The sequence below is a fragment of the Natator depressus genome, chromosome 26 (assembly GCF_965152275.1).
Source record: "Natator depressus isolate rNatDep1 chromosome 26, rNatDep2.hap1, whole genome shotgun sequence".
In the NCBI taxonomy this organism is placed as follows: domain Eukaryota; kingdom Metazoa; phylum Chordata; order Testudines; family Cheloniidae; genus Natator; species Natator depressus.
This window is the reverse complement of record NC_134259.1, coordinates 2,152,631-2,176,397: the sequence shown is the minus strand read 5'-3', so window position 1 is coordinate 2,176,397 and position 23,767 is coordinate 2,152,631. Positions and strand designations below refer to the sequence as shown.

The 23,767-nt window shown below is 49.2% G+C and overlaps 1 protein-coding gene across 1 annotated transcript; it reads right to left on the bottom strand.

Annotated features, from left to right (window-relative positions):
- Positions 1-17,182: 17,182 nt before the first annotated feature.
- NODAL (nodal growth differentiation factor) lies at positions 17,183-22,748 on the bottom strand. Its single transcript, XM_074940042.1, has 3 exons — positions 22,378-22,748; positions 18,726-19,522; positions 17,183-17,705 (listed from the first exon to the last, which is right to left on the bottom strand). Exons 1-3 carry the CDS (start codon positions 22,688-22,690, stop codon positions 17,553-17,555), a joined length of 1,263 nt encoding a protein of 420 aa, XP_074796143.1. The 5' UTR covers positions 22,691-22,748; the 3' UTR covers positions 17,183-17,552.
- Positions 22,749-23,767: the final 1,019 nt, after the last annotated feature.

Sequence of the window (23,767 nt, the reverse complement as noted above, 5' to 3'; positions counted from 1 at the left end):
CTAAACCTCCCCCACTGCAACTTGAGACCATTACTCCTTCTCCTGTCCTCTTCTACCACTGAGAATAGTCTAGAACCATCCTCTCTGGAACCACCTCTCAGGTAGTTGAAAGTAGCTATCAAATTCCCCCCTCATTCTTCTCTTCTGCAGACTAAACAATCCCAGTTCCCTCAGCCTCTCCTCATAAGTCACGTGTTCCAGACCCCGAATCATTTTTGTTGCCCTTCGCTGGACTCTCTCCAATTTATCCACTTGTCCCTTCTGCAGTGAGAGGGAGACCCTGGCATACATTCATGTAGCGCATCAGGTTGCAGCCCCTCTGCCAGCTCCTCCCAAACCTCTTCTTGAGGTTCTGGCTGCACTTTTCCCCATACCTGCTGATTTATGGACACCCTATCCAGGACCCCACACTTACAGGACAACCTTGTCAGCCTCCTCCTGGCACAGGCCAAGACCGCTATCAGTCACTCCAGGAGGGGTGGGTGCTCTGCAACTTGGGGATTATTTCCAGTCCCTTGTCCAGTCGTGTCTCCGGGCAGTGTCCATTGACTTCTTAGACACCTCTGAGGAGCGGTAGGCCTTCCTGAGGGTTCTCTGCACAGTGTCCTCCTCTAGAGCCCTCATTTTTAACCTGTGACCTCACTCCTATTCCTGTTTTCTCCTTCCTTGTCCCATGGATGCCATTGTGCCCTGGGCTTAATGGTTCCTCCCTGTTAATTGGTGGGGTGGGGGAGGAGCAGGCCTTTAGGTTTTGGGGAAGGACCTAGACCTGCCAGGCCTAGTCTTGCAAATAGCACACACTGATAATCCCCATTACAAAACATCTAGAATGCCCCAAAGGCCAGATAGCCTTTTAAGACTGAGGTCACCTTTAATGCTTCCAAGGACTACTAGAAATCCACAACACCCCAATGTCTAATCACTTGCAAGAGATTGAAACGTCTTCCCAGCATGCTTCCAGAATGAGTTCTCAAGCCCTGTGTCAATAGAGGCTCTGTAGCCATCTTCTCTGGTGGTTCATCCTTTCGCAAGCACCCCAAAACACCCCTCTTGCATACAATCACCTCCCCTCCTCCCTCAAAAGAGGGTTTAATAACTTCCTTCTGTAGCAGGGCGAGCCTCAGCAAGCCCACAGGTGGAAGCTCTCTCTAGCCCATCTAGTCTTAAAAGGAGACATCTGCAGCTATGTCTGCTTAAGAGGAGCAATTCAGCAGCCCTCAGCTCCCAGAGTGGAGCCTGCAGCAAGTTTCCTATCCGCAGTAGAAAGGACCCCAACACCTGTCCCCCACTATACCTAGCATCTCCTTCAAGGTAGGTAAGTCTGAGCCTCTAGTTCAAGTGTATTGATTAGGGACTCTCTGCAATCCCTCTTCAGCCAAATCACTAAACCCTTTCATCATATAAATGATGACTACTTATCCTAGTTCTCTCTTGAGTGTCTCTTCTTTCTGACCTATGTTAAAATTCTTGCTTAGAGCTTGTCTTTCACCAGATCACTTTGGTACAGGGCACCAGGCCCAATCCAGCATTTCAGTACTGACAAAGCTAATTGAAATCAATAATTTTGCTGGAGTCAGGACAACTGGATCAGAGCAATGCTTGGTAGCAGGTTGCAGACAGCACTCTAGTGTCTTGCTAGCTAGATACTGTCTTTAAATTCTGAGTTTCCTTTATAATTCTCTGCTTTTATTGGGCAGGGATTATTTATAGCTTGACGATAAATACCAGCTTTGACCTGATGTTTAGTTTTCAATGCTATTGAAGGCACAATGGGCTGCTGGTTTTGTCTGACTGGGTGCTCCAGGGTGGGAGCGAACACAGTGTAAAGCATTGGGATGTGGATTGGAAGTTGGGCTTTCCACAAGACTATCTGGGGGAGAAGGCAGATCATGTGTCTTCATCTGCTTTTTACTGTTGAAAAGTCTGCTAATGAATTACAAAGGACACATCACATTAAACTACTCTGAAACCTGTCATTAAATTACTCTATTACTCTGAGAATTACAAAGGAAACAAAGACAAAAGAAATGACACCGATCAAACTGCATTGAAGATAAGGTTTGAAATGAAACACTTGCAATCTGACAGGAACGGGTATTCAGTTGTTGCTTTCAGCAGCCATTCCATCCCTATCTTGACACTAGTGCTGAGCACGTGTCTAGGGTTTTACTGTGATCTGTATCCAGGGAACTTTTCCTACCATTAGCAGAATTTGTACAATAGAGCAAGTTACTACTGGAACTTACTGCCTCTCTTTGTTAATTGGTAAATCCATATGTACCTCACTTGGTTGAGTTTTCTTTCTTTCGTTAAAGTGCTGGTAGCTATGCACAAGAGTTGATCGTATTCACGTTTTCCAAAAGGAATCCAATCTTCCGGTCACTGATCTAACCAGCAGAGAACTGGGGGTAACAGCTTAGGTGCTTTGTGTCTGTGCTGAGATGGCTTTTCTGGAGCAGTATCTAGACTGGGCGTTAAAGATACCGGCACAAATATCGGAACCACCAGAGCAGAACTTAACATTTCAACTAGCCTATCCAAATTACGGACGTTGTAGAGAGAAACCAGAGGGATTAGCACATGACATGGACTATTTGCTCTAAATAAACACCCATAAACAGTATCTTCCAGGCCTGCTCCGTGCAATTTCTCAACCAATGTAACTATTTTGGTAAGGGGGTAGTGGTGGGGGGGCGGGGGGGTTGGTTTATTTGTTTTTAAATTGAAATAGTTACACTGGTACAACCCGGAGGGGGGACAGTTCTCTCAGTACAAAGGTGTCTTAGAGCATTACAGCGTTTTCACTTTCCCAAAACTATACTGGTCTAAAACTGCGTCCACACGAGGGGAGGCTATACTGTTTTACCTGCACTGGTATAGTTAAAGCAATACAACTTCTGTGTGTAGACAAGCCCAGGCTGTGCACTCATTCTCTTGAGCGGCCAGTCAACTTTGGCTCTGCAGACAACTGGATAACATGAGTTTCCATACACCAGGATGCTCAGGTCGCATTTTAAAAACAGGGTTTTCTCAAACCAGCTGAGGGACACTGGCAGACAAATGACAAGGTGAGCCATTTACAAAACAACTGTTACATGTTTGACACTTCAGGGTTTTGCATAGACTGCAGGATAAGCCCATTCTAAGCAGATTTTTCTCTATTAGAGAGCATGCTGTGATGTTTATCCAGCATCAGGTTACAATAAGGAGCATAGTTATTAAGGATTTAATGCAACCTAAGTGTATCTAACCTGAACTATCAAAAAGCAGCTGATTTGTCTCTGGAAAGATGGTCTCATTTTTTTTGAGTTTCTCAGCCCATGGGATTCTTTAACAAAGCTCAGCTAGGAAGGGATGTTTGATACTGTAGGTGTTTGTTTTGGTGCAAAAGTGGCTGGACATTTATTCCCATTAAAATCTTTATGTGCTCCCAGTTGGACTTTTCAGATGAGCACTGCCTCTTGCTAGAAGTAATCACGGTAAATTAACTTTCACTGATTCTGTTTCCCACATCATCTACAATAGCCACATTGAACATATGCATCCGATGAAGTGAGCTGTAGCTCACGAAAGCTCATGCTCAGATAAATTGGTTCGTCTCTAAGGTGCCACAAGTACTCCTTTTCTTTTATTGAACATATAGCAAATACTTCCAAATATCATTAATCCTTTCTGCAATTACGCATAGGCAGATATGTCATTTATGAGTATAGGTCAAAGATTTTCAAAAGTGCCCAGTGACTTTGGGTGTCTAATTTGAGACATCTTAACAGGCCCTACATTTTAGAAAGTGCTGAGCTCCCCTGCGATCCAGACTTTTTAAGGTTCTCATGTTGGGCACCCAAAATCACTGTTCACTTTTAAAAATCTTGGTCATAAGAGCTCACATATCAAACGAAGGAAGTATTATGGCCTGTTATACAGGAGATCATAGTAGATGATCACAGTGGTCCTTCCAGGATTTATAATCTATGAATCAGACAGTTGGCCCCAGAGCCACAAAGGTATTTAGGCTCCTAACTTCCACTGAAATAAACAAATGAAAGTTAGGAGCCTAAATACCTTTGTGGATCTGGGCCTTGGCCCTTGCCTCATCAAAGCCAGTGTGGCCTCCACAGGTGATTCATACTTGATGGTTCAAAGAAAGGCAAAGTATCACCGTGAAGCACCTAGTCAAGTATGAAATGCTCTAGTGGAAGGCAGAATTCCTTCCTGACTCCTGGAGCGATCAGCCCTGAAGCCTGAGATTTGATTACCTATATATTTTCCTTATCCTAAATTGCTTAGAAATTGTGTTTTGCAAGCTGTAAAGAGCTTGGTCATATCCAAAGCATGCACAGAAAACTACAATTGATCAAATAAATCACTGAATAATTTTTTGGTAGATTCCACAATATCTTTTAAATAAGCTATTTGATGTTTATTATTATCCCCCATCCAGTTATAAAGCTGGGCTGATAATTTGATAAATACAATAGTACCCTGATTTTATGAACATTTATCTTATGAATGACTTCTTATATGAACCAAAGAAGAGACGCAGCTTCTCTCAAATCAAGGAAAATCCGGCACACTGTACTGTAGACATCTGTCGCCATTCATTATGTACCCTATCACTGAATTATGGAGTTTTGCAATGTTCAGTTTTACTAACCCCCCCAATTAGTTCATAAAATAGGAGCCCTACTGTATATTCATGAATAGTTTATTGGAACTACATGCTATTTTAAAAATACATGTTGATTTGTTGTGTATTCACCTGGCTGGTCCCCTGACAACGATTCTCCGTTGCATTCATTAATCCTTACACCAGTCCTCTGAGTTTGTAAGCAGTAGGAGTCTCAATTGTCTCCAATGCAGTGAGCTGTAGCTCACGAAAGCTTATGCTCAAATAAATTGGTTAGTCTCTAAGGTGCCACAAGTCCTCCTGTTCTTTTTGCGGATACAGACTAACACGGCTGCTACTCTGAAATTTACAGATGGAGCAACATTGGCCCAGATCTTGTCCCCCAAAGATTACACAGGGAGATTCTAAAAGCCTGGAAGAGCTCTGGAGAGTGGTGCTGCCTTACAACCCTCTGCTCTGACCACTCTGTAGCCCTTCTTCCCAGGGCAAGGTACAAGAGTGGGAGTTTGCCTCCCACTCCTTTGTTCTAACTACTAGGTAACACTGCATCCCCGAGCCCTGAGAAACCTTAATTTTCCCCTCTTTTTGCATAAGATGTGCAAAGAGCAGCTAAGCCCTTCCAATACAGATCTCTGTGTTTTCTGGGGTTCATTACTTGTCTGTAAACCATGTGCTAAAATACAGGCTGAGCTGCCAGCCTAGTGCAAGTGTTGCCCCTATCATTAGTACCCACAGACCTGCCACATGTTTAATGGCAGGTGATTAATGGAATTGTTGATTGGGTTGAAATAGCACAGCTGGGATTTTTTAACATAATGGTCTGGGTGTCACCATTTGCATTAGATTTCCTGTCTCTTGTCACTTTGCCTCATCTTTATGTGGAAGCCCAGTCCCCAGGTATTTTGCATGGTTTAAAAATCCCTGTTATTCCTTGCTGTCTGTCTTCCGGGCTCACTCCTTTCTAAGCCTGGAAATCAAACCCCTTTTCTTACCCAGATTATGTTTGTTGCATGTGTGCTCCTCGGTGCTGGGCTTTGCCTGCTGGTTTGTTGTTACAGGATGGCATGTGAGTGCTGGGCTGCGTGTGTTGCTTTATTATTGAAAGGTGTTTCATTGGCTAGTTTGTTTTGTAGCATGGCTCAGGAGTGCTGGGTGGGTGCTGCAGTATTTATTTTTTGTTTGGTGAAAAAATTGAAACCTATTGCTTGATAAAGCACAGGCCACAGTGGAACAAACTTCCTAACAGCCGTCTGGGGCTGGGAAGATAACCCTTGATCTCTTCGCTCAGACTGCTAATGCAGGGCCAAACAGTAAATGACTGTAACCTCACTAAGGAGGAAATGGAGACTCCTTTAAACAACAGCATGACACAATGTGTTTTCCTGTTGTCCTGATCTAGTTGGGTGGAAATACATGATGGCTCGACAATGCATATAGGTTTCCTAACTGGTACGGATAAAACTAACTCTCCTGTGTTCAAGGGAGACCCAGCTCAGCTCTGTCCCAAAGCAAGCAAACCTAGAGTTTACACAGCAAATCTAACTGCTTTCCTCTGGATAGCCTCAGACTCACTGAGAGGGGTCACTGCCCAAGAGGTATGTTCCCCAATGGGACAAAGAGGGCTGTGTGTACCAGCTCCTGGGGAACCAGAAACGGTGCTGCTAAGCTGTGGATTGTAGGGGAAGTAGCACTGCAGAAAATGCACCTGTGTGTCTCCAAACTTTCCAGACATTAGCTCTTCTCCTGGGGGGTTAACAGGTAGGAATGCATGTGACAGCAGCTGATTGCTTCTTCCTCACGTGGTTAGTAGCCTTCTCCTTAGCACACCTTTAATCCCAGTGAGAGTGACCACCCTGCAGGCATTGGAATGCAAAGCTGTCTGAAAATGATCGGTGCAAATCGGTTACTAGCTGCTAAATGCACTCTGCAGCTTTGGAAGTCTAGCTGCTGCATTTGTGTTGGGGTGACATGTCAAGCACAGGGCAAACCTCCTCCCAATTCACTTCCCATTTCTCAGCACGCGGAGGTGACAAACATGGCCAGCAGAGCCTGCCTCTTGGGTTTTGCATGCCCACCAACGCGCCGCAGACCCCTGTGTGGGCACTTTTATTTCTAGGTAATCGTGGCTTAATCTGGTTCAGCTTCAACCTGACTGACGCTAACCTGAAATAAGCCTAATTTAAACCAAAATCAGACTCTCCACACAGGGGTTTGCGGCTGTGGTTTAACTAAATGGGTTTAAAATTGTGCCTTTAGTTAACCCAGTGCCTTGAAAACCAGACAAGAAAGAGAGGTTGGTGTTACGTGCAGGTGTGTGATCGTGAGTGAGAGCCTTTATCCTCTGGTTGCTGGTTGGGTTGCAAACCAGTGACTGCCTGTCATTACTGCTTGTGGGCTTTCTAAGGGCCTGGGTCTATTTCCGACCACACAGGCATCTGCATCACCACAATCAGCACTAAGGATCGCTCTCCATGGCCATCTCCGAGCTGCCTGGCCCCTCAAGGAGTCAGGTTTTGTTCCCATTATATGCAACACAGGAACTGTCTGAGCTAGAAGAATCCTTCAGCACAGGGTACTTTGGGCCCTTAGGAAATCAGGGATCGGTGGAACCCCATCAGAAACAACCCCCCACATCCTGCCCTCATCTACCCTTCAGGGTGCGATGGTCTCATCTGCTTGTGTTTGTACAGAACCTAGCACAGTGTGGCCCTGCTCCCTCACTGGTGTCCCTAGGAGCTGCTGCAATACAAATAATAACCATAATAGGGGAAGACTGTCCGCGGAGCGGAGCGCCCCAGGAACTGAGGAGGCAGGAGGCCCATGGCACAAGGCCAGACTTGCTCTCCATTTCACCAGTATGAGACGCCACTGAACTCACTGTTCCTTCTCCTGCCCCCTGTGAAACAGAGCAGAATGTGCCCTCTCGTATACTATCCCCCCGAGCCTGCAGCCCAGCTTCCGTAGGGAGACACTTACACCTCGGCCAAGCCTCCTTCAATCAGTGGTGGTCTTTCTGCACAGGTTCTAGCGGGTCCCGTACCCCCCGCATACACCCCTCCACCCTGATCCATTTAAAGGATCAAGCCCTGTTAATAGTTTTTATGCATTGTATTTTATTTCTGGCACTAGTGCTTTCAGTGCCAGCTAATGCTGGGAAGTGCAGAGACTGCAGGACCTTATGGCAAAACCCTGTGGAACTGAACAGGGAGGGGACTCTTTAAAGACCGATGGGATTTCCCTCTCTCTTCAGTTCCTTCTGTTTGGTTTTGCATCCAATCCATTGCGGATGAATCCTCTTTTCAATTCTTCAGGGTAGTTGCTCAAACCTCTAACGCTGTTACTGTTAAGTTCTATGGGGATTTTCCATCAGGGGATAAAACTGAGAAGTAAAGGGGTGAGAGAAGCAGACTATGAAGGCTTTGTCATTGTCTACACGTAAACTGCTCCCGCAGCACAGCTGCAGTTGTGCCATGGTAGCACTTCAGTGTAGACGCTCAGGACACCGCTGGGCAGGGTTCTCCTGTTGCTGGATTCGTCCACCTCCCAGAGCTGCGGTAGCTAGGTCAATGGAAGAATTCGTCCCTCAACCTAGCGCTGTCTACACTGGGGGGTAGGTCGGTCTAACTATGTTGCTCAGGGGTATGGATTTTTTCAAACCACTGAGTGACAGTGCTGGGTCGATGAGTTAACCTTTCCTGGCGTATGAAAATCTCCACTTAACTTCAGGGTCAGCCTGAGGGCTGGTCTACACCGGAAACTTGCACTGGCATAGCTGTCTCTCTCCTGGGTGTGAAAAATCCACACCCCTGTGAGACATCGTCAGCTGACCTGACCCCCAGTGTAGGCAGCGCTAGGTCGATGGAAGAATTCCTGCGTCGACCTAGCTACCACTTCTTGGGGAGGCGGATTCCCTGTAATGACAGGACAACCCCCCTCTCGCTGTCGTGAGGGTCTGTGCTGACCTGCTACAGAAGTGCGGCTGTGCCCTTGGAGCGATGTAAGTGTAGACATAGCCTGAATTTGGCATGAAGGTTCAGGGAGGATTTTACTTTATCTTGCTATCTTAGGTATTTGTGAGATGCTCAGATGCTGTCCCTTAATGTCTCTGTCCTCACAACCACTGTGGGGGAGGGCAGGGCTGCTAGCCCCATTTCACAGGTGGGGAATGGAGGATAAAAATGTCAGAAGCTACTAGATGAGTAAGGAGACCAAGTCCCATTTCTAAAGCTAACTTAGGCACACAGTCGCCTACGTTCCAAGGTCGTCCACTGAGACTGCGGCTCATACAAAGAACAGGAAGACTTGTGGCACCTTAGAGACTAACACATTTATTAGAGCATAAGCTTTCGTGGGCTACAGCCCACTTCATCGGATGCATCGAATGGAACATATAGTAAGAAGATATAAATATACATACAGAGAACATGAAAAGGTGGAGTAAGAGGCTAATTAATTAAGATGAGCTATTATCAGCAGGAGAAAAAAAGCTTTTCTAGTGATAATCAAGATGGCCCATTTAGTGACTTGGGTGCAGACCCTGAAAAGGTATTTAGGTGCCTAATTTCCATCCGTGTCTAGAGTCTAAATGGGACCTAGGCTCCCTACTCACTTGGGGTAACACTTTGTAAAGCCCAAGTGATTCCTCCGGTCCCCTCTGCAGTCTGTGGTAGAGCAGGGAACTGACCTGAGTCCCAGCTAGTCAGTGCCCTGGCCATTGGGCCATCCTTCCTCTGAGCCAGTGCCTTATCCACACTGTTCAAAGGGGCCGTCTCCAGCTGAGCCAGTGAGTGAAAGGATCAGGCAGGGGACATGGAACCAGTGCTCCCCTCTGGCCCAGGTGCTGCCCAGGCAGGGCCGTAATCAACAGTTTGCTTTAGCATTACTCCTGTGCCTCTGATAAGCAATTTCCCCATAAACAGCCCTTCAGACTGTTTACTCCCACTCGCTTCTTTTCATATGGATCCAGAGCAAACTCCCCTTATCTTCCCCTCCTAGAACTCGGGCTGGGCCTTCCTGAGGGTGGATATTGTTAAGCAAACAGGCAGGTGGGAAGTCCCACAGGTTTCCATTGCTAACAGAGACCCTTGCAGGCCCTGAACTGCAGAATAATCAGGCTAATGCTGTCTGCAAATTTACACTGCTGTCAGGTCAAGTACAGCAGACTGGAGCAATGACTCAGACAGTCTCTCAGGAATCTGGCCTCATGCACTGAGAGAGGAAGCTAAAACGATTCTGACGTTCAGTGTTTATAGATTCCCAGGATGGCAGGGACCACTGTGATGATCTAGTCTGACCTCCTGCATGACACTGGCCCTAGGGCTCCCCTGTAATAATTCCTGGTCCAGTAGCGCACAGCTTAAAAGAATCCAGTCTTGATTTAACAATTGCCAGTGGTGGAGAATCCACCACAGACCTTGGTCAATTGTTCCACTGGTTAATTACACTCCCTGTTAAAAATGGGCACCTTGTGTCCAGTCTGAATTTGTCTAGCTTCAACTTCCAGCCATTGTTCTATCTTTGTCTGCCACATAGAAGAGTCCATTATCGAATGTTTGCTCCCCAGGCAGCTACTCTCAGGATGTGATCAAGTCACCCCGAACCTTCTCTTTGGTAAGCTAAATCAATTGAGCTCCTTGAGTCTATCACTATAAGGCAGGGTTTTTTTTGTCCTTTAAACATCTTCATGGCTCTTCTCTGAACTGTCTCCAATTTATTCACTTGACTAGCAACCAAAGCACTGGCTACGTCTCTACTTTGCAAATACAGTGAGGATATGTTTTCCCATGAGATTTGCTTCCTGATTCCAGCCAGGTTGGAGGTGATGCAAGAATTGCATCTCTGTTGATTATGTGGGATTTGCTCTTCCAAGTCCCCTTGCTTTGGTGCTGGAGTCTCCAGTTCTAACCTGCCACCCAGCTGGGGGAAGGTTGGGATGATTCCTTTCTCCCTGGAGACCAATAATTCATCCCTGCCCAGGCCAACTTGTAAAGATGTTTCTGAAGGGCAAATTCCCTGCCTGCAGAAGGGACCAAACTGCTCCAAATGGCAGGATGCTCACCCCATTCCTAAAAGGACTTCACCCCAATCACCTTGTCAGTGAGTTAGACGCTATGCTGCAGTGTCTGCACACTCAGTCAATGGCAAACCCCCCACTGACTTCAGTAGGGCCAGGATTTCACCCAGCACGTTGATGAGGAATCTACACAGACACACGTGCCACGTCCCGGAGGGAAATTAGAACTGTACGCCAGATCTGGCTTAGGTGCAAAGCTGTGGGTCCCTCGGATTGTGTGACTTAGAGCAGAATCTTTCATGAGGACTAACGGTGCACGCCCCAGGCCAGCAGCCTGAGCCTCTGCAGAGCTTGCGTTATGATCAGGATGGAGAACTGCAGGCTAGGAGCTGAGGCTGAGAATACTGCAGCTTGGCTCAAACTTCAACTTCAGCCTGACCCAGAGCTGCACCCACAGCCAGTGGGGGATAGAGCCAAGCAGGGGCGCTCTCCTCCTCAGGAATCCAACACCGTGGAAGCTGTGCTATGCACCATCCCCCTGTTCTAACCCCAGTCGAAAGCAGCCAAGTGGTTTCCAGCACACGTTTGTTCCTCTTTCAGTTGAAGACCCACTGGCCATTCTGCGGATCCCTGGATGGGTGCTCAAGGCAGATTTCACTGGGCTGGTGAAGAGACTCTAAAGGAGTCGTTCCTCCTCCCCCCAACTTCAGCACATTTTGGTTGATTGATTGATTTATTCCTTTCAGGCCCCAGTTCTACCCTCAGATACTTACAGTAGCACCATGAGGTGCCATGGTGCCAGGTGCAGTACGTACACAGCATGAGAAACAATCCCTGTTCTGATGAACTTACTGTCTAAATAGATTTCAGAGTGGCAGCCGTGTTAGTCTGTATCCGCAAAAAGAACAAGGAGTACTTGTGGCACCTTAGAGACTAACCAATTTATTTGAGCATAATAAATAGAGAAGACAGGGAAGGAGGGGAACGTGAGGCACAGAGCAGGGAAGTGACTTGCCCAAGGTTACACAGCAGGTCCCTGGCAGAACAAGGAACAGAACACAAGCCTCCTGGCTTCTAGCCCAGGGCCCTACCCACTCGCCTGCCCTGCCTCTTATGGGTGATAGGCCTGCGCTTTGCATTGACTTCAGCGAGAGCCCTGGGCAGGCACCCAGAGGCAGGACTTTCCCTTCACAAGTGGCACTGACCTCAGAACACAGAGAGGTGGCTACTGCATGAAAGGCAGGGAACACAATAACTGGCACTGCCCGTGGAAACTGCCTGAGCACTTAGGGTCCAGAGGCCAGAGCGTGCCTGGTCTCACTGCACCGTTGTTCTTCCCAACAAAAGCCTTCTCCTTAACACAGCAAATGTATATTGGGCTGTCAGAAGGGCTGATGCTCACAGGGGCTGCAAAGCTTTTTGCTAACAAAGATTAGGTCCCCATTCATAGCACAAGCCCCAGAGCTCTATGCCCTTAAGTAGGCACCATGCATAGCAAGATCAATGAGATTTTTATCCTGAGTCTCCTGGTGTTTGATGTTCTTCTTAAAGCCCTGGCTCCCGGAGTTGTAGGAGAGTCTTAGCTTTCAAAGTACCCACTCAAAACCTTGGAAATGCAACCCATAAAGACTCAACACCGAGAAGGCAAAAAGAGCCCCCAGGTTCCTGGTTTGTTTTTTAAACCAGCCTTATAATTTTGGGGGCGTCTGACTCATGCTTGGCATTAGCACAGTGCAAGGCTTTCCCCCTTTTCGGAGCAGTTTAATGGCTCCTGCAAATGACCCTCAAGTGGCTTGTTAATTACTGGCGGGTCTCAGCAGGACATACCAACTGAATATGTAAGCAGCGCTGGTGATCAATGCCGGGAGGAGGGCCTCTGTTGTGAGAACCAGACGCGCTTTGTTTATCCCTGGGCTTGGATGTGGATTGGAGTTAATCAGGCCAAAGCCCATGCTGGCGGCTGGGGGGATGTGGAATCCTCCTGCTGTGGGGGCTCTGCAGCAGGGAGGGCTTCTTGACCTCTGTGCCAACACGAGCCATGCTCAGCCTCTTCTGGGAGCCATCCCAGAATCCTTTGGGCTTGCTCTTTGGGGGCACCATGAGCACTGGCTCTGCGGTGTGGGGGACAGGGGTGCTCTGAGCATGACAAGCAGCAAGGGGACAGGAACCCGTGTGGGCTCATCCACATTCCAATGTGGGTGGCATGATTTGCACCCCCAGAGAGGGTGTCCAGCTCTTGGAGGGAATGCATGACAGGGCTGGGCCAGCTGGACCAGGCCAGTCTCTCGGGGTGGGGTAGAGGGATCCCTGGGTCCTGTGCAGATGGTGAGGGATGCACGAGTCCCATGGGCAGGAAACTTCCCCAGAGTCAGACAGCCATTCAGTAACAGACAGGACACCCTGAGCAAGGAGAAACAGGGCTGGACAGCAGGGATTGCTGGGGATGAGCCAGGTTAGGCTGTGGGGAAGGCCCCGTTGCTCCGGATACTTTCAGCTAGACTGGACAAGGCACTAGCAAGTGGGGAATGCCTTGCCTTGCCTTGCCTTGCCCTGGGGACCTGTCCTGCTAGGAAATGCAGTCGGGCTTCGCCAGTGTGCGCTGGCTGAGCCTGTTGGAAACATGTCTCCTGGTCGTGGTGTGGCTTCTGTTATCTCTTACTTCCCTGATCCTTAAAATGAGGGGAGTCCCTGGCCCTGGAGCAATGTCACAGGGGCAGGGGGCTGCTGGAGACTTATTGGCAAGGGACAGATGGGCTTGAGGAATGCTGTGCAGTAAAGCTGGCTGCCACCAACAAATGTCTGAGGAAAGAAAAATCATTAGGCAAAGAAAGCAGAGACCCACCCCCACCTCCAGACTCAGGTCAGGACCGGGCTGTGCAGGGAGGCAGAAACCTCTCCCTTCCACTCTCTGCAATCAGAATGCTGTGCCCTTCTCTAGCAAACAACTCACGGAAGGTATCATTCTCCATACCTTACCCCGAGAGAAAGGCAAGCTCGGTGCAAGGCAGTGACTCGCCTGAGGACCTTCAACATGCAGTTCAGCCCCTTGTATTATGCATGATGATAGAGTCTTTAATTACATAATCGCATGCTATGCTTTTCCTTGGTCCCCAGCCTCAGTCAGTGCACAGGATGGACCTGCTCGGGGAGGGATGTGTCCGGGTTGTGTAGTGAAGGAGTGGTGCCATGGCTGGGAGTCTGGCTGCAGCTCCAGTCCTCCTTGGGAGTGGGGTGGGGCTTTCTCTTGTTTCACAAACATCCACCTCCTCATAACCCAAAAGGTCCCAGATGTGAGAGTGAAGGACATGGCTAAAATGTGTAACTGGGGGGAATCTCTGCCTTTCATTGGAGGACAAAGCTTGTGAAACACCTTCATCCTGGGAAGGGAAGGGAAGAGCTAAATGGATTTTTTTCTCTTTCTTTTCTCCCGCATCTTAAAAACAAGGAAATCTATGAATCAGCCAGTGAACGTTCTCTGGACTCATTCTCATAGCACCGTGTGCATGTTCCCATTCATTGGGCGGCTTGGTTGTCTTTCACAAAACCCATTTAACTACATCATGCCTCGTGTATCAGAGTGTCCTGCTCAAATGCACACACATGCGCACATGCACACATTATTTGTTTAATCAAAGGGGCCCAAATGCCACCTCACCATCTTCTGGGACTTGAGAAGTAGGAAGGAAGCCAGTGAAAACCCCCCACCATCACCGCCATTCACTCCCTCTGGAGTCGCAAGCAAACCAATCGCACCCCTAAGCAGGGCTTTTGGGAGCTTGTTGGGAAGTTGATATTTTTCCCATGGAAATTGTATGATGAATACAAAACATTTTTCTTTATGTCAAAGATTGTCTTTGAATTTTTGGGGGTTTACATCAAAAAATGGAAACTCTTTTTCTGCAGTGTTTGACAACGGAAATTTTGGGCCCTGTGGGTTGTTTTGGTTTGGTTTTTCCCACCAACATGGCAAACAAAATCATTTTTTCTACAAAAATTTCTATTTTGTTGCAAAAGCTGTTTCTGTTCCAAAAAAAAGTGTGTTGATGGAAAAATTTTGCCCAGTTCTATGGCATTGCAGGCTGCTGATGGATCAAATGATCTCAGCATGGACACAGTGGCCCTACCCTCAGCTGGCTTGCCTTCCTTGATCCTTTTCTTTCCCTGGGCTAAGCTGGTTCCCTGTCATAAGTTAGAGCAGTCTGGGGACTGTTCTAGTTCCCAGTGGCTGCCAGTGGCCCGACGGCCAGCAGCTGGGGAGTTAGCAGGGTGGGTAGAACCCTGGTTTGGCTGTTCCCAAGGCAGGATTTCGGAGGAGCTGTCTCTGTGTGGACAATACCTGGCTGCACTCGCTGCTTGGCTTTGGAGTTCATTAGTTTGGGCATGTTTGAGAGCATGAGTGGCTTGCAGAGCCACCCTGCCTCTGTGGTGAGCGCTCAGCCCTGCCACACAAGAGACAATCCACCCTCCCCAGGATCCCACTTGGGGGAAATGAGATCTCCTCATATTCTGCTGTGGGGAGTCAGCCCCTGGCACTTTGTGGCTTGCACAGTTGCCAACTTTCACAGGGTAAATAAGCACCCCGACTTTCACAATAAGACAAAAAACAAGCTAATCCTATTTCAAAACAAGCCAATCCCTAAAAACCCCAGCACTCTGTGACTAGATCCCCCTGGCTTGCAGTCTGGGACTATGGTGGGCCCGCTGTGCACCCTGGACTCTCTCCCCCCACTTGCCCCTGCTTGCTACAAGCCAAAAACTAGCCAACAAGCAACTCACAAGCCAATTAAACCAAAAATTAGCTCAATTTCTGTCTGTTTGGGTTTTTTTTCATGGGTTTGGCATGTCTGGTGACTTGATCCTGCATGGTGCTGAGGGCCCCCTGCTGCTGCTAAGGAATGTTCAGTGTCTTTGCAGCAGCCAGTGTTTGCTCCCTCGCCACCAGGGACAGGATCAGGGCCCTGCGCTTGGTCTTGCTGAGCTGTAAGGGATTCCTTCTGCCACAGTAGCTCCCTCCCCAGGGGGCCTCGATGCACAAAGGAAGTACAGGGAGTGTGTATGTGGGTGGGTGGGGTGGGGTGGGGGTCCCATGGAGATTAAAGCCAAAGAAGTAATTGCAACGGTGAAAACAAAGCATGATACTGGAATATGCCAGGCACCATTTTATTTAAATATGTCTGTCTGTTTATTGGTCAATAATACAAGAAAAGATCTTTTATTGTGGATCTAGTTATTTAATCATAGTGTAGTTATCATGGCTTTAACACCGTGAGTTAGATTTTAGAGGTAAAGGGGTACTGAAGAAGCTGGAAGCATGAGCTGAGCTGAGATTTTCAGTCCAGAGGAGTCCGGTACATTTCAATCCAGACCTCTGCACGTCCATGATACTCACAAGTTTGCTTGCCAATAGCAACCGTCTTGTTGTTTCTGGTTACGAGTGAGCCCTGCAGGGGTTGAGAGGAAGGATAGTCTTGTGGTTAAGCTGTTGGCTAGGGCTAAGGAGGCCTGAGTTTAAATCCTGAGACTGTTACAGAATCCCCATGTGACCTTGGACAAGCCAGTGAATTGCTCTGTGCCTCAGTTCCCCATCTGTACAATGAGGATAACAATAGTTCCTTTCTGCCACCCTTGTCTGTTTAGACTGTAAACTCTTCAGGGCAGGGACTGTCTATGTATGTACAGCACCTCGCATGATGGGGTTCCAATCTGTGTACCCAGTTACCCAGTGTAATACTAATCCTAAAAAGAATGCCTTGTGTTCAATGTAATAGAAAATATCTAAATTCCCGAGACTGCTTTGAAAATCTCAACCATTAGTGTGATTAAATATTAAGACAAACACCTGTGCCTCTCCTCTCAGCCAGACTGTAACAGGCCAGAACATTTATCACACGTGGAAGAAAAACAAACAGCATTTGCCATGTTTAACAATAGGGAACAGTAACAAAGGAGACTGAGCTAGTTGCATTCTCAATGGCTCTGTCCATTCCAAGGTCAAATGCTGCTCTCTGCCTCCTGGGTGCCTCGGCTGGGAGCAGAATTTGGCTCCTAACGTTTTTGCAAGAGATGCTTCACATCAAAAATCCTGCAGACGAGAACGTTTTCCCAGTGCAGTGTCTAGAAATACAGACTCCGAAAGGAAACCGTGCCGTCACAGCCCCGGAGGGCAACGGCAGAGCAGATAATGCCTATTGGTTTGGTTTAGACGAATAACACCGCATGTAGATAAGGGGAAGCCCACAGAAAGGAAAGTAACTAGCACGCTCCATTTTTTATTTTTTATTGTATTTATTTTATTTTATTTTATTTTGCTGGAAAACTGTTTTTGGGCGTAGCGATAAAAATCTCTTGGCCTATATGCACGAAATATAGATCTATCTATTTACAACATTCACAGAACATTATGAAGAGCTATTTACACCTGAGTGAGTACCTTTTGCTGGCCAGCATTGGCCCAGTTCAGGCAAAGCTGCAGCAGGGGTTGCTGGGGGAAAGAAACATCCATGAAATTCCCCTTGCAGAGCTTGCCTTCCCAGATTCTCCCATCGGGGGTGGGGTCTAATGTCAAGGGGGGTGTTGTGCATTTCCCACAGCCCTGCCTTTATCCTCCTCAGTCTTCTTCCCAGCCTTCTCTAGTGAGGGCTGCATGGAAAGGCCAGGTCGGAATCCCAAGAGGACAGCTCCACCAGGACAGCTTGATCCCCATCATGCATTGATCTGTGGGTGGGTGATGACCTGAGCCTTTGTCTTTATAAGCACTTAGACTTCAGATCCTTGTGGATTGGTTCCTGGCTGCACAGGGCTTATTCCCTGCCACCCCCAGGGCAGGACAAGCCTCGAGTCTCATGTTGGTAGCCTGCCTGTGCTCATCACTGAGCTGCAGGATCTCTGTCACCTAGAGGAGAAGAGCTTGCTTTAGTTGCAGCCACATTCCTCGATGATCATGTCTTCATGGTGGCGGAGGACGACTTCCCCTTTCTCATAGTACAGCATGGAGAGGGGGCTCATCTTGACCGGAGCACAGGCTGGACAGGGGACCCGGTTGGGCTGGTACAGCTTAAGCAAACTCTGTTGGGAAAGGGGAAGGCGTTAGTCATCTGGCTTGTACCAATGCAGCCTGTGGCCAAGGTTGGCCAACAAGTCTAGTGACTGGGTGCCCCACTTGAGACCCCTTACAGAGGCCTGATTCTCAGAAAGTGCTGAGCACCCACCCTCTGGGAACCCGGCCCTGGCAAGTCCACTCCAGCTGTGCACCCAAAATCACTAGTCCCTTTGGAAAATCACCAGCCAGGGTTTGGGCCAGATTTTGCTCCCACAAAAAGTGCTGCTGTTATCTGTATCCTGGTAGCGCACACGAGCCCCAGCCGTGACCCAGGACCCCATTGTGCAAGGCACTGTACAAACAGAACAAGAGCTGCCCCTTGCCCCCAAGTAGTCCTTGCTCTGTGAGTAGCCCTGCTGAAATCGGTGAGGTCGCTCCTAGAGCACAGTACCCACTCAACAGCAGCATAGGTGCCCCTTAAATAGCCTGGATGTACCAATGTTCCCAGGATAGGACCTGCTGCAGGTAAAGGAGCCAACCCTTGCACAGAACCCCATTGGCTCCGGCTGGCTGCAGGGCCTGACTGAGATTCCTGTGGCATGGAGGAGCTGCTGTCAGGGTGACGTTTCGGCTAGCGGATAGCGACTGCTTGAGAACCTCCCCGCCACCCCAGTCTTAATTCACCCCAGTGTGTTTGGGTGGCAGAAGCCCTGTGCTCTGAGACATTTTAAAACTAGACTAGACAATATACTAAAAAGCTCAGTGGCCAATCCTGCAATGGCTTTAGGATGGGAAAGGGGACATGGACTGTAGACTTAATGGGTCCTTCCCGTTTCGAATGCCTCTGGTTCTAGGATGCTGTAGTTGGCTTAGCATTTTACATGAGATGAAACTTGGGAAACTGCCCACTATTCTTTGTGTTTCACTATAATCTCCATGCTCGGCAGACCACACCCTGCACAGAGCCAGGGGACCGCTCATCCCGTAGTGCTGGGGGGCAGTTTAGGGAACCTCTGCTCTAGCAGAGAGGAAGAGGCCTCACTTACCTGGATATACGCATGGTTAGTTGGTTTGAAGGTCTCATCCACGGGCGCTGGGCACTCGCCCGCACACCGATAGGCGTTGTACTTCTTGGGGTAGACAATCCAGCTTCCCCAGCCAGTCTGCTCAAAGTTCACGATCATATCCACCCTCTTGCACAGAGACCTGCCTTCCTCCCCCAGGCCCGGGCTGGAGGGGTCGGCCATTTTAATCCTTCGCCTCTCCTGCTTGTTCCTGCGGTGCCGGCGGTTCCCCAGCTCTTTGGAGGCGTTGTCAGTCATGACGTGCTTGGAGGTCTCCGCAGTTCTGATGAGGGTGGATGCCCAGGAGGGCTCTGCTGAAGGTTTATCTTTGGAGAAGACGACCAGCAGGACCTTGTCCGTCACACCATGGGACACGGCTGGCTCCGCCTGGCTGGAATTCTGCACACCTGTCAAGCCAGTGGCATTGCTGTCGGACCCAGTCCGCTCCTGCCCCGGGGAGCCCTGAGCGTCTGCATGCTTCCCGTTGCCGGAGGCCACCCCTTGGTGGAGCCAGGCCTGGAGCAAGCTGGTGACGTTGAACACGCTCCAGGCGGAGCGGCTGACCGCAGGACTGCTGGTGAAGGTGCCCAGGAAGAGCCTGTCCACGCAGGCCTGGTTGCCCTGGCGCTCGTGGCTGTGGTAGATGTCCACCGTCACATTGTGGGCCTGGGGGAAGGACGGCAGGCGGACCCGCAGTTCGGCCAGCCTCACCTCATGGCTGCTGGAGAGGGAGGTCATGTCGAAAGAGAGAGTCCAGTGATCCCCAGCCTGGAGAGAACCTGCAAGAGACCAACACAGTGCCAGAGATGAGGGACCGGTCCAGCACAAAGCATTTGCCCCACAGCCCCTTCTGGGAACTGTAAAGAATCCAGGGGTTGCCCACAGGGCACCGGTACCGCAGTGAGGGGTGGGCAGAGCTGCAATGCCCCCAGGAGAGCACTGGGGGGAGTGGCACAATGCCTCTTGGAGCTTATGGGGGTGCAGCTGCTGTGTGCCTGTTAACACCCTCACCCCTCCCCCCATGACCATGAAGGCCAGGCCTGCTGGTCGGTGCATGGTGGAGCAGAGCAATGGGCCAGGCCTGGGGGAGCAGTCCTCTCGCTTTCACAATGGTCCCTTTCCCCTGGGTGTGGGATGCTCTGCCCCGTTCCAATGGATCTCCCCCAGCCTGGACCCAGATTACCCCCCTACTCCCCACATGTGGAGTCGTATCTTGTTTATTGGTTTAATTCGCTGGGTTCTGCCTAGGGTGGCACAGCAGGTAGGGGCCAAGGGGGCCAGGCGCCTTCTCTACCTTCTTTACATGGGTCCCATAAGGGCCAGGGAGACCTGCCGCTCTGTGCACTGCTCCCTACACCCCGGCCCCAGCTCCATCCTTCGCCCCGGGGCATCAGCCGCCTTGCCCGGCCTTCACGCAGGCGAGCATGTTGCCCCTCACCGGGGGAGGTAGGAATAGACCCACAGCATCTGCACCCCCCTGGGGCTCCTGGACACATCTGCCTCCCCCAAGTATTCTGCCTCCCAGTGCTGGCCCTGGGGCACTGCAGTACCACCCTGTCCTGGCCTCACTGCAGGCTGGGCCTTGGTGGCCCTGGCCAGGCCTTTTCTATAGTATGTATTTAGGTGTCCCGTTCTCTAAAGGCACAAAGCCATCCCTCCCTGGGCCGAATGAGCTACGTAGTGATGCAGCAGCTTCCCCAGAGCCAGGAAGTACGGCAGGAGTGAACCCCAAACTTCACCCTGCTTTCCCCCACCAACACCAGCCCCTCTGCAGCAGCTGAGGCTTTAATGCACCCCAGTAGTGCAGTCTAGTACTAAATGGTGGTCACACCCCCAACAAGAGGGGCAGATCTAATCCTATGCCCTCTGCTCTACAGGAGGTCAGACTGCGACTCCTCCCCATATCCACCAGCTGCTTCTCCCAGTATCTCTTCCACCTTACCCGGACTGAGCTGCAGCCAGCTTGCCCTGACCATGCCCCAGTCTTACCAAGCACTGATTAACACAGTCCTGCAGTTAATGAGGGCTGGGGGGGTTCAAGGAACCTCTAAGGGAAAGCGTGATCAAAATCTCATTAAAATTCAATGGGATTGTGGCTTCTAATTCACTTAGACGCCTTTGAAAATCCCAGCCGAAGTAGTTTCCTTTTGTTGGGTTGTTTGAAAATGTAAAGCACCATGGCATCCACCAGTCAGCCAGACCAGGCTTTGATATCCCATCCATTCCCATAGGATCAGAGTCCTGCGTAAATACCTACTTCTCACCTGGTGCTTTTCATCAGTTGTTCTCAAAGCCCTTTGCAAAGCGGATGGGGAAACCGAGGCACAGAGTGGTAAAGTGACTTGCCCAAGGTCACTCAGCAGCAGTGGCAGAGCTGAGTCCTTGCCCAGGGGTCTAGCTCCTAACCCACACTGCCTCCTGATAGAATTGTTCATTAATGCTGTTCATGCTGTTGGGTAAAATTTGCCAATTTTACCCAAGTGACTTAGGGTAGGTGCTTTTGAAAATGCTCCCTGTTGTCAGTTATTTACAGCATTAATTAAATAAAGTCCTGTGACTTAGAGTGGAGAAAACAGGAATGGGAAGATGGGATGAAGCCCTACCCTTATTCCAAAGCACTAGAATAAGATTTACCAGGGTGTCTGTTTCCTTCCTTCTAGGGACTTTGCTAGGCGGTTGGTTATTTCAAACTTTCCTGGATCTGGCCGTGCTTGCTTCTGCAGCTATTTTAATGTTTGCTTGCCATTATACAGTCGTTTTTCAGAATCTGAGGCCACTGCTGCAGTCGGCAGGCTGAGGGCTCCCATGAATGGAGTTAGAAATGCAATGCCCTAAGGCTTTGAGAACTGCCTGGTGAATTAGACAGTCTGCTCCCTTCGCCGTCCCAAGGGGCTGTTCTCCTTGCAGTATCCATGTTCTCCTTTGCATCCAACAAGCCGTTCATTAAAATCGCTGCACTGTGCCCCTAAATACTGCAATAGCACCCAGACTCTGCAGCCTGAGACAGGACACCGGCGTGTTTAAGGGCACTAGCCAATCTCCCTGGTCCCATGCTGCCTGTGGCAGGCTGAGGAAGGGACCTACTCCTCTGTACAAAGATTTACCTTTTCAAATAATCTGCCAGCCAAAGCTTGGATCCCAAGGGTAACACCTTAGCTTTTTTCAACCACTGGCAGGGGAAGCTAGGGCAAGCGTCCTCCCACTGCAGAGTTCAGGATCCAGGCTCAGGCTGACCCCTTCAGAGCAAGACATTCCCCCCCCCGCCCCCACTTACCCCCTCCACATTTCTCTCCCCACATGCCACCCGTTAACAAAACAGCAACTGGCTATTGCCCAAGCTTGTTCCTGCCAGATGTCAAAACAGTACAGATGTGGATTGGGTCCCCATGGGGTCCCTTCTTCACAGACGTCTGGGGTCCCAATCCACAAAAGCAATGGCAAGAGAAGCACTGGAATAGCCAAGGCCCAACAGGGGAGAGTCTGATAAGCAGCAATCAGTCAATGAGGTCCTGACAAACCTGAGGGCTCAACCCCCATCACAGCATTGCTGCTGCTGAGCCAGGTCCTAGGGCAAGCTAGAAACACAGGGAAGGAAGGAAGAAAGAAAGAAAAAGAATAAATGAACATCACCTACTTCTAGCTACGAGGCTTAAGACTGAGTCAGATTCCTGCAGTGCTGATGCCTCCATGGTGGGCTGTCCCAGGTGATTCCCAGTGACGAGGGATCTATACAGCTGCATCATGTACAAGGGGTACCGGAGAGCAGGGTGTGGGTGCCGGAAGCCACGGACTGTAGACAAACTCTTTAGCCCTGGGCTAGATCCTGCTGTATGTAACTGCTGCTCATCCTTCTGCTGTGAGAGACCAGTCGACTCTGACATGCCCAGCTGCATGAGGATGAGAGCCCAACACACCAGCTCCAAGCCGCACGTGTTCCTGGGTGGCATAGCTGCTGCTGCTTCTCTCTGAACTAAGCTTCTTACACTTCCCTCTGGCTCCTTTCAACACCCGGAGCTGTCTGGCTCTCTGAGTCTTTCCTCTTCACTGCTGCGTATTGACACTATATACCTGAGGCTCCCTGAGCAGGCTCTAGCCTGCAATCCTTTGATGTCAACACTCCCTCCATCCTGAGTCCAGAGCTGTCAAACCTTCTACAGTCTCCACATGGTCCCTATTCTTATGCAACCCCTCCCTCTAATGAGGAAGTGATGGGAAGACACACAGAGCAGGTGATTAATTACCTCTCAAAACTCTTCCCCATTATGCATTGGCCCAAACTGGAATGTGGCCTGAGTGATCATTTCCCAAGGGCCTGAGAATGGTCAGATCCTGAAATTCCCCTTCATCCTGGTGCATTTGCTGGTGGCTTCTGCTTTTACACTTTGCCCAGAGTGGGGGAAGCCGGATTTGGGTGGCAATGTCTGGTTGTTAGATGCTCATGACTTCAGTCTGGGTGATTGCCCTGTGACACTTGTGAAAAGGGGGCTGTGGAGGTGAAGGGTGTATTGTTTTATCTGGGACACTTTGCAGTGCAATAAGTGCAAAATCGAGTTATTCGGAGCATGGAAACAGGCTGGCTGATTTTAACAGCAGCAAATTGGAAGTGAAGTGTCATGAGAGACAATATTAAGCTCAATCTTTGTTTGATCAGGAAAGCACTGAGATTGCAGTACCAGAAGAACAAAGAAGAGAGATTTCAGAGTAGCAGCCATGTTAGTCTCAATGCTCAAATAAATTTGTTAGTCTCTAAGGTGCCACAAGTAATCCTTTTCTTTTTTCAAAGAGGAGAGAGAAGACCATGGAATTTCACTCCCTGTTTTTGCTTGTTCCTTTAGTTTTGTAAAGAACCTACCAGCTCCTTTTTACTGCGAGTCCCATTAGAAAATCAAATTCTCTCTGTATGCCCATTCTGGAGTGAAGTTAGACAATAACTGAATTTTACTAACCGATAACAGGAAGCAAAATGCTTTTTTTGAAAACATCCCATTTCAAAGCAGAATTTCATCTCTTCTTCAACCGGTCAG

Coding starts and splice junctions, on each gene's coding strand:
- NODAL (XM_074940042.1), bottom strand. CDS start 22,690: ATGCCACCCAGGAACACGTGCGGCTTGGAGCTGGTGTGTTGGGCTCTC. Junction 19,523..22,377: donor CTTAAGCCTCGTAGCTAGAA/GTAGGTGATGTT, acceptor GGTCTCTTGCAG/GTTCTCTCCAGGCTGGGGAT. Junction 17,706..18,725: donor CTAACCATGCGTATATCCAG/GTAAGTGAGGCC, acceptor CTTTCCCAACAG/AGTTTGCTTAAGCTGTACCA.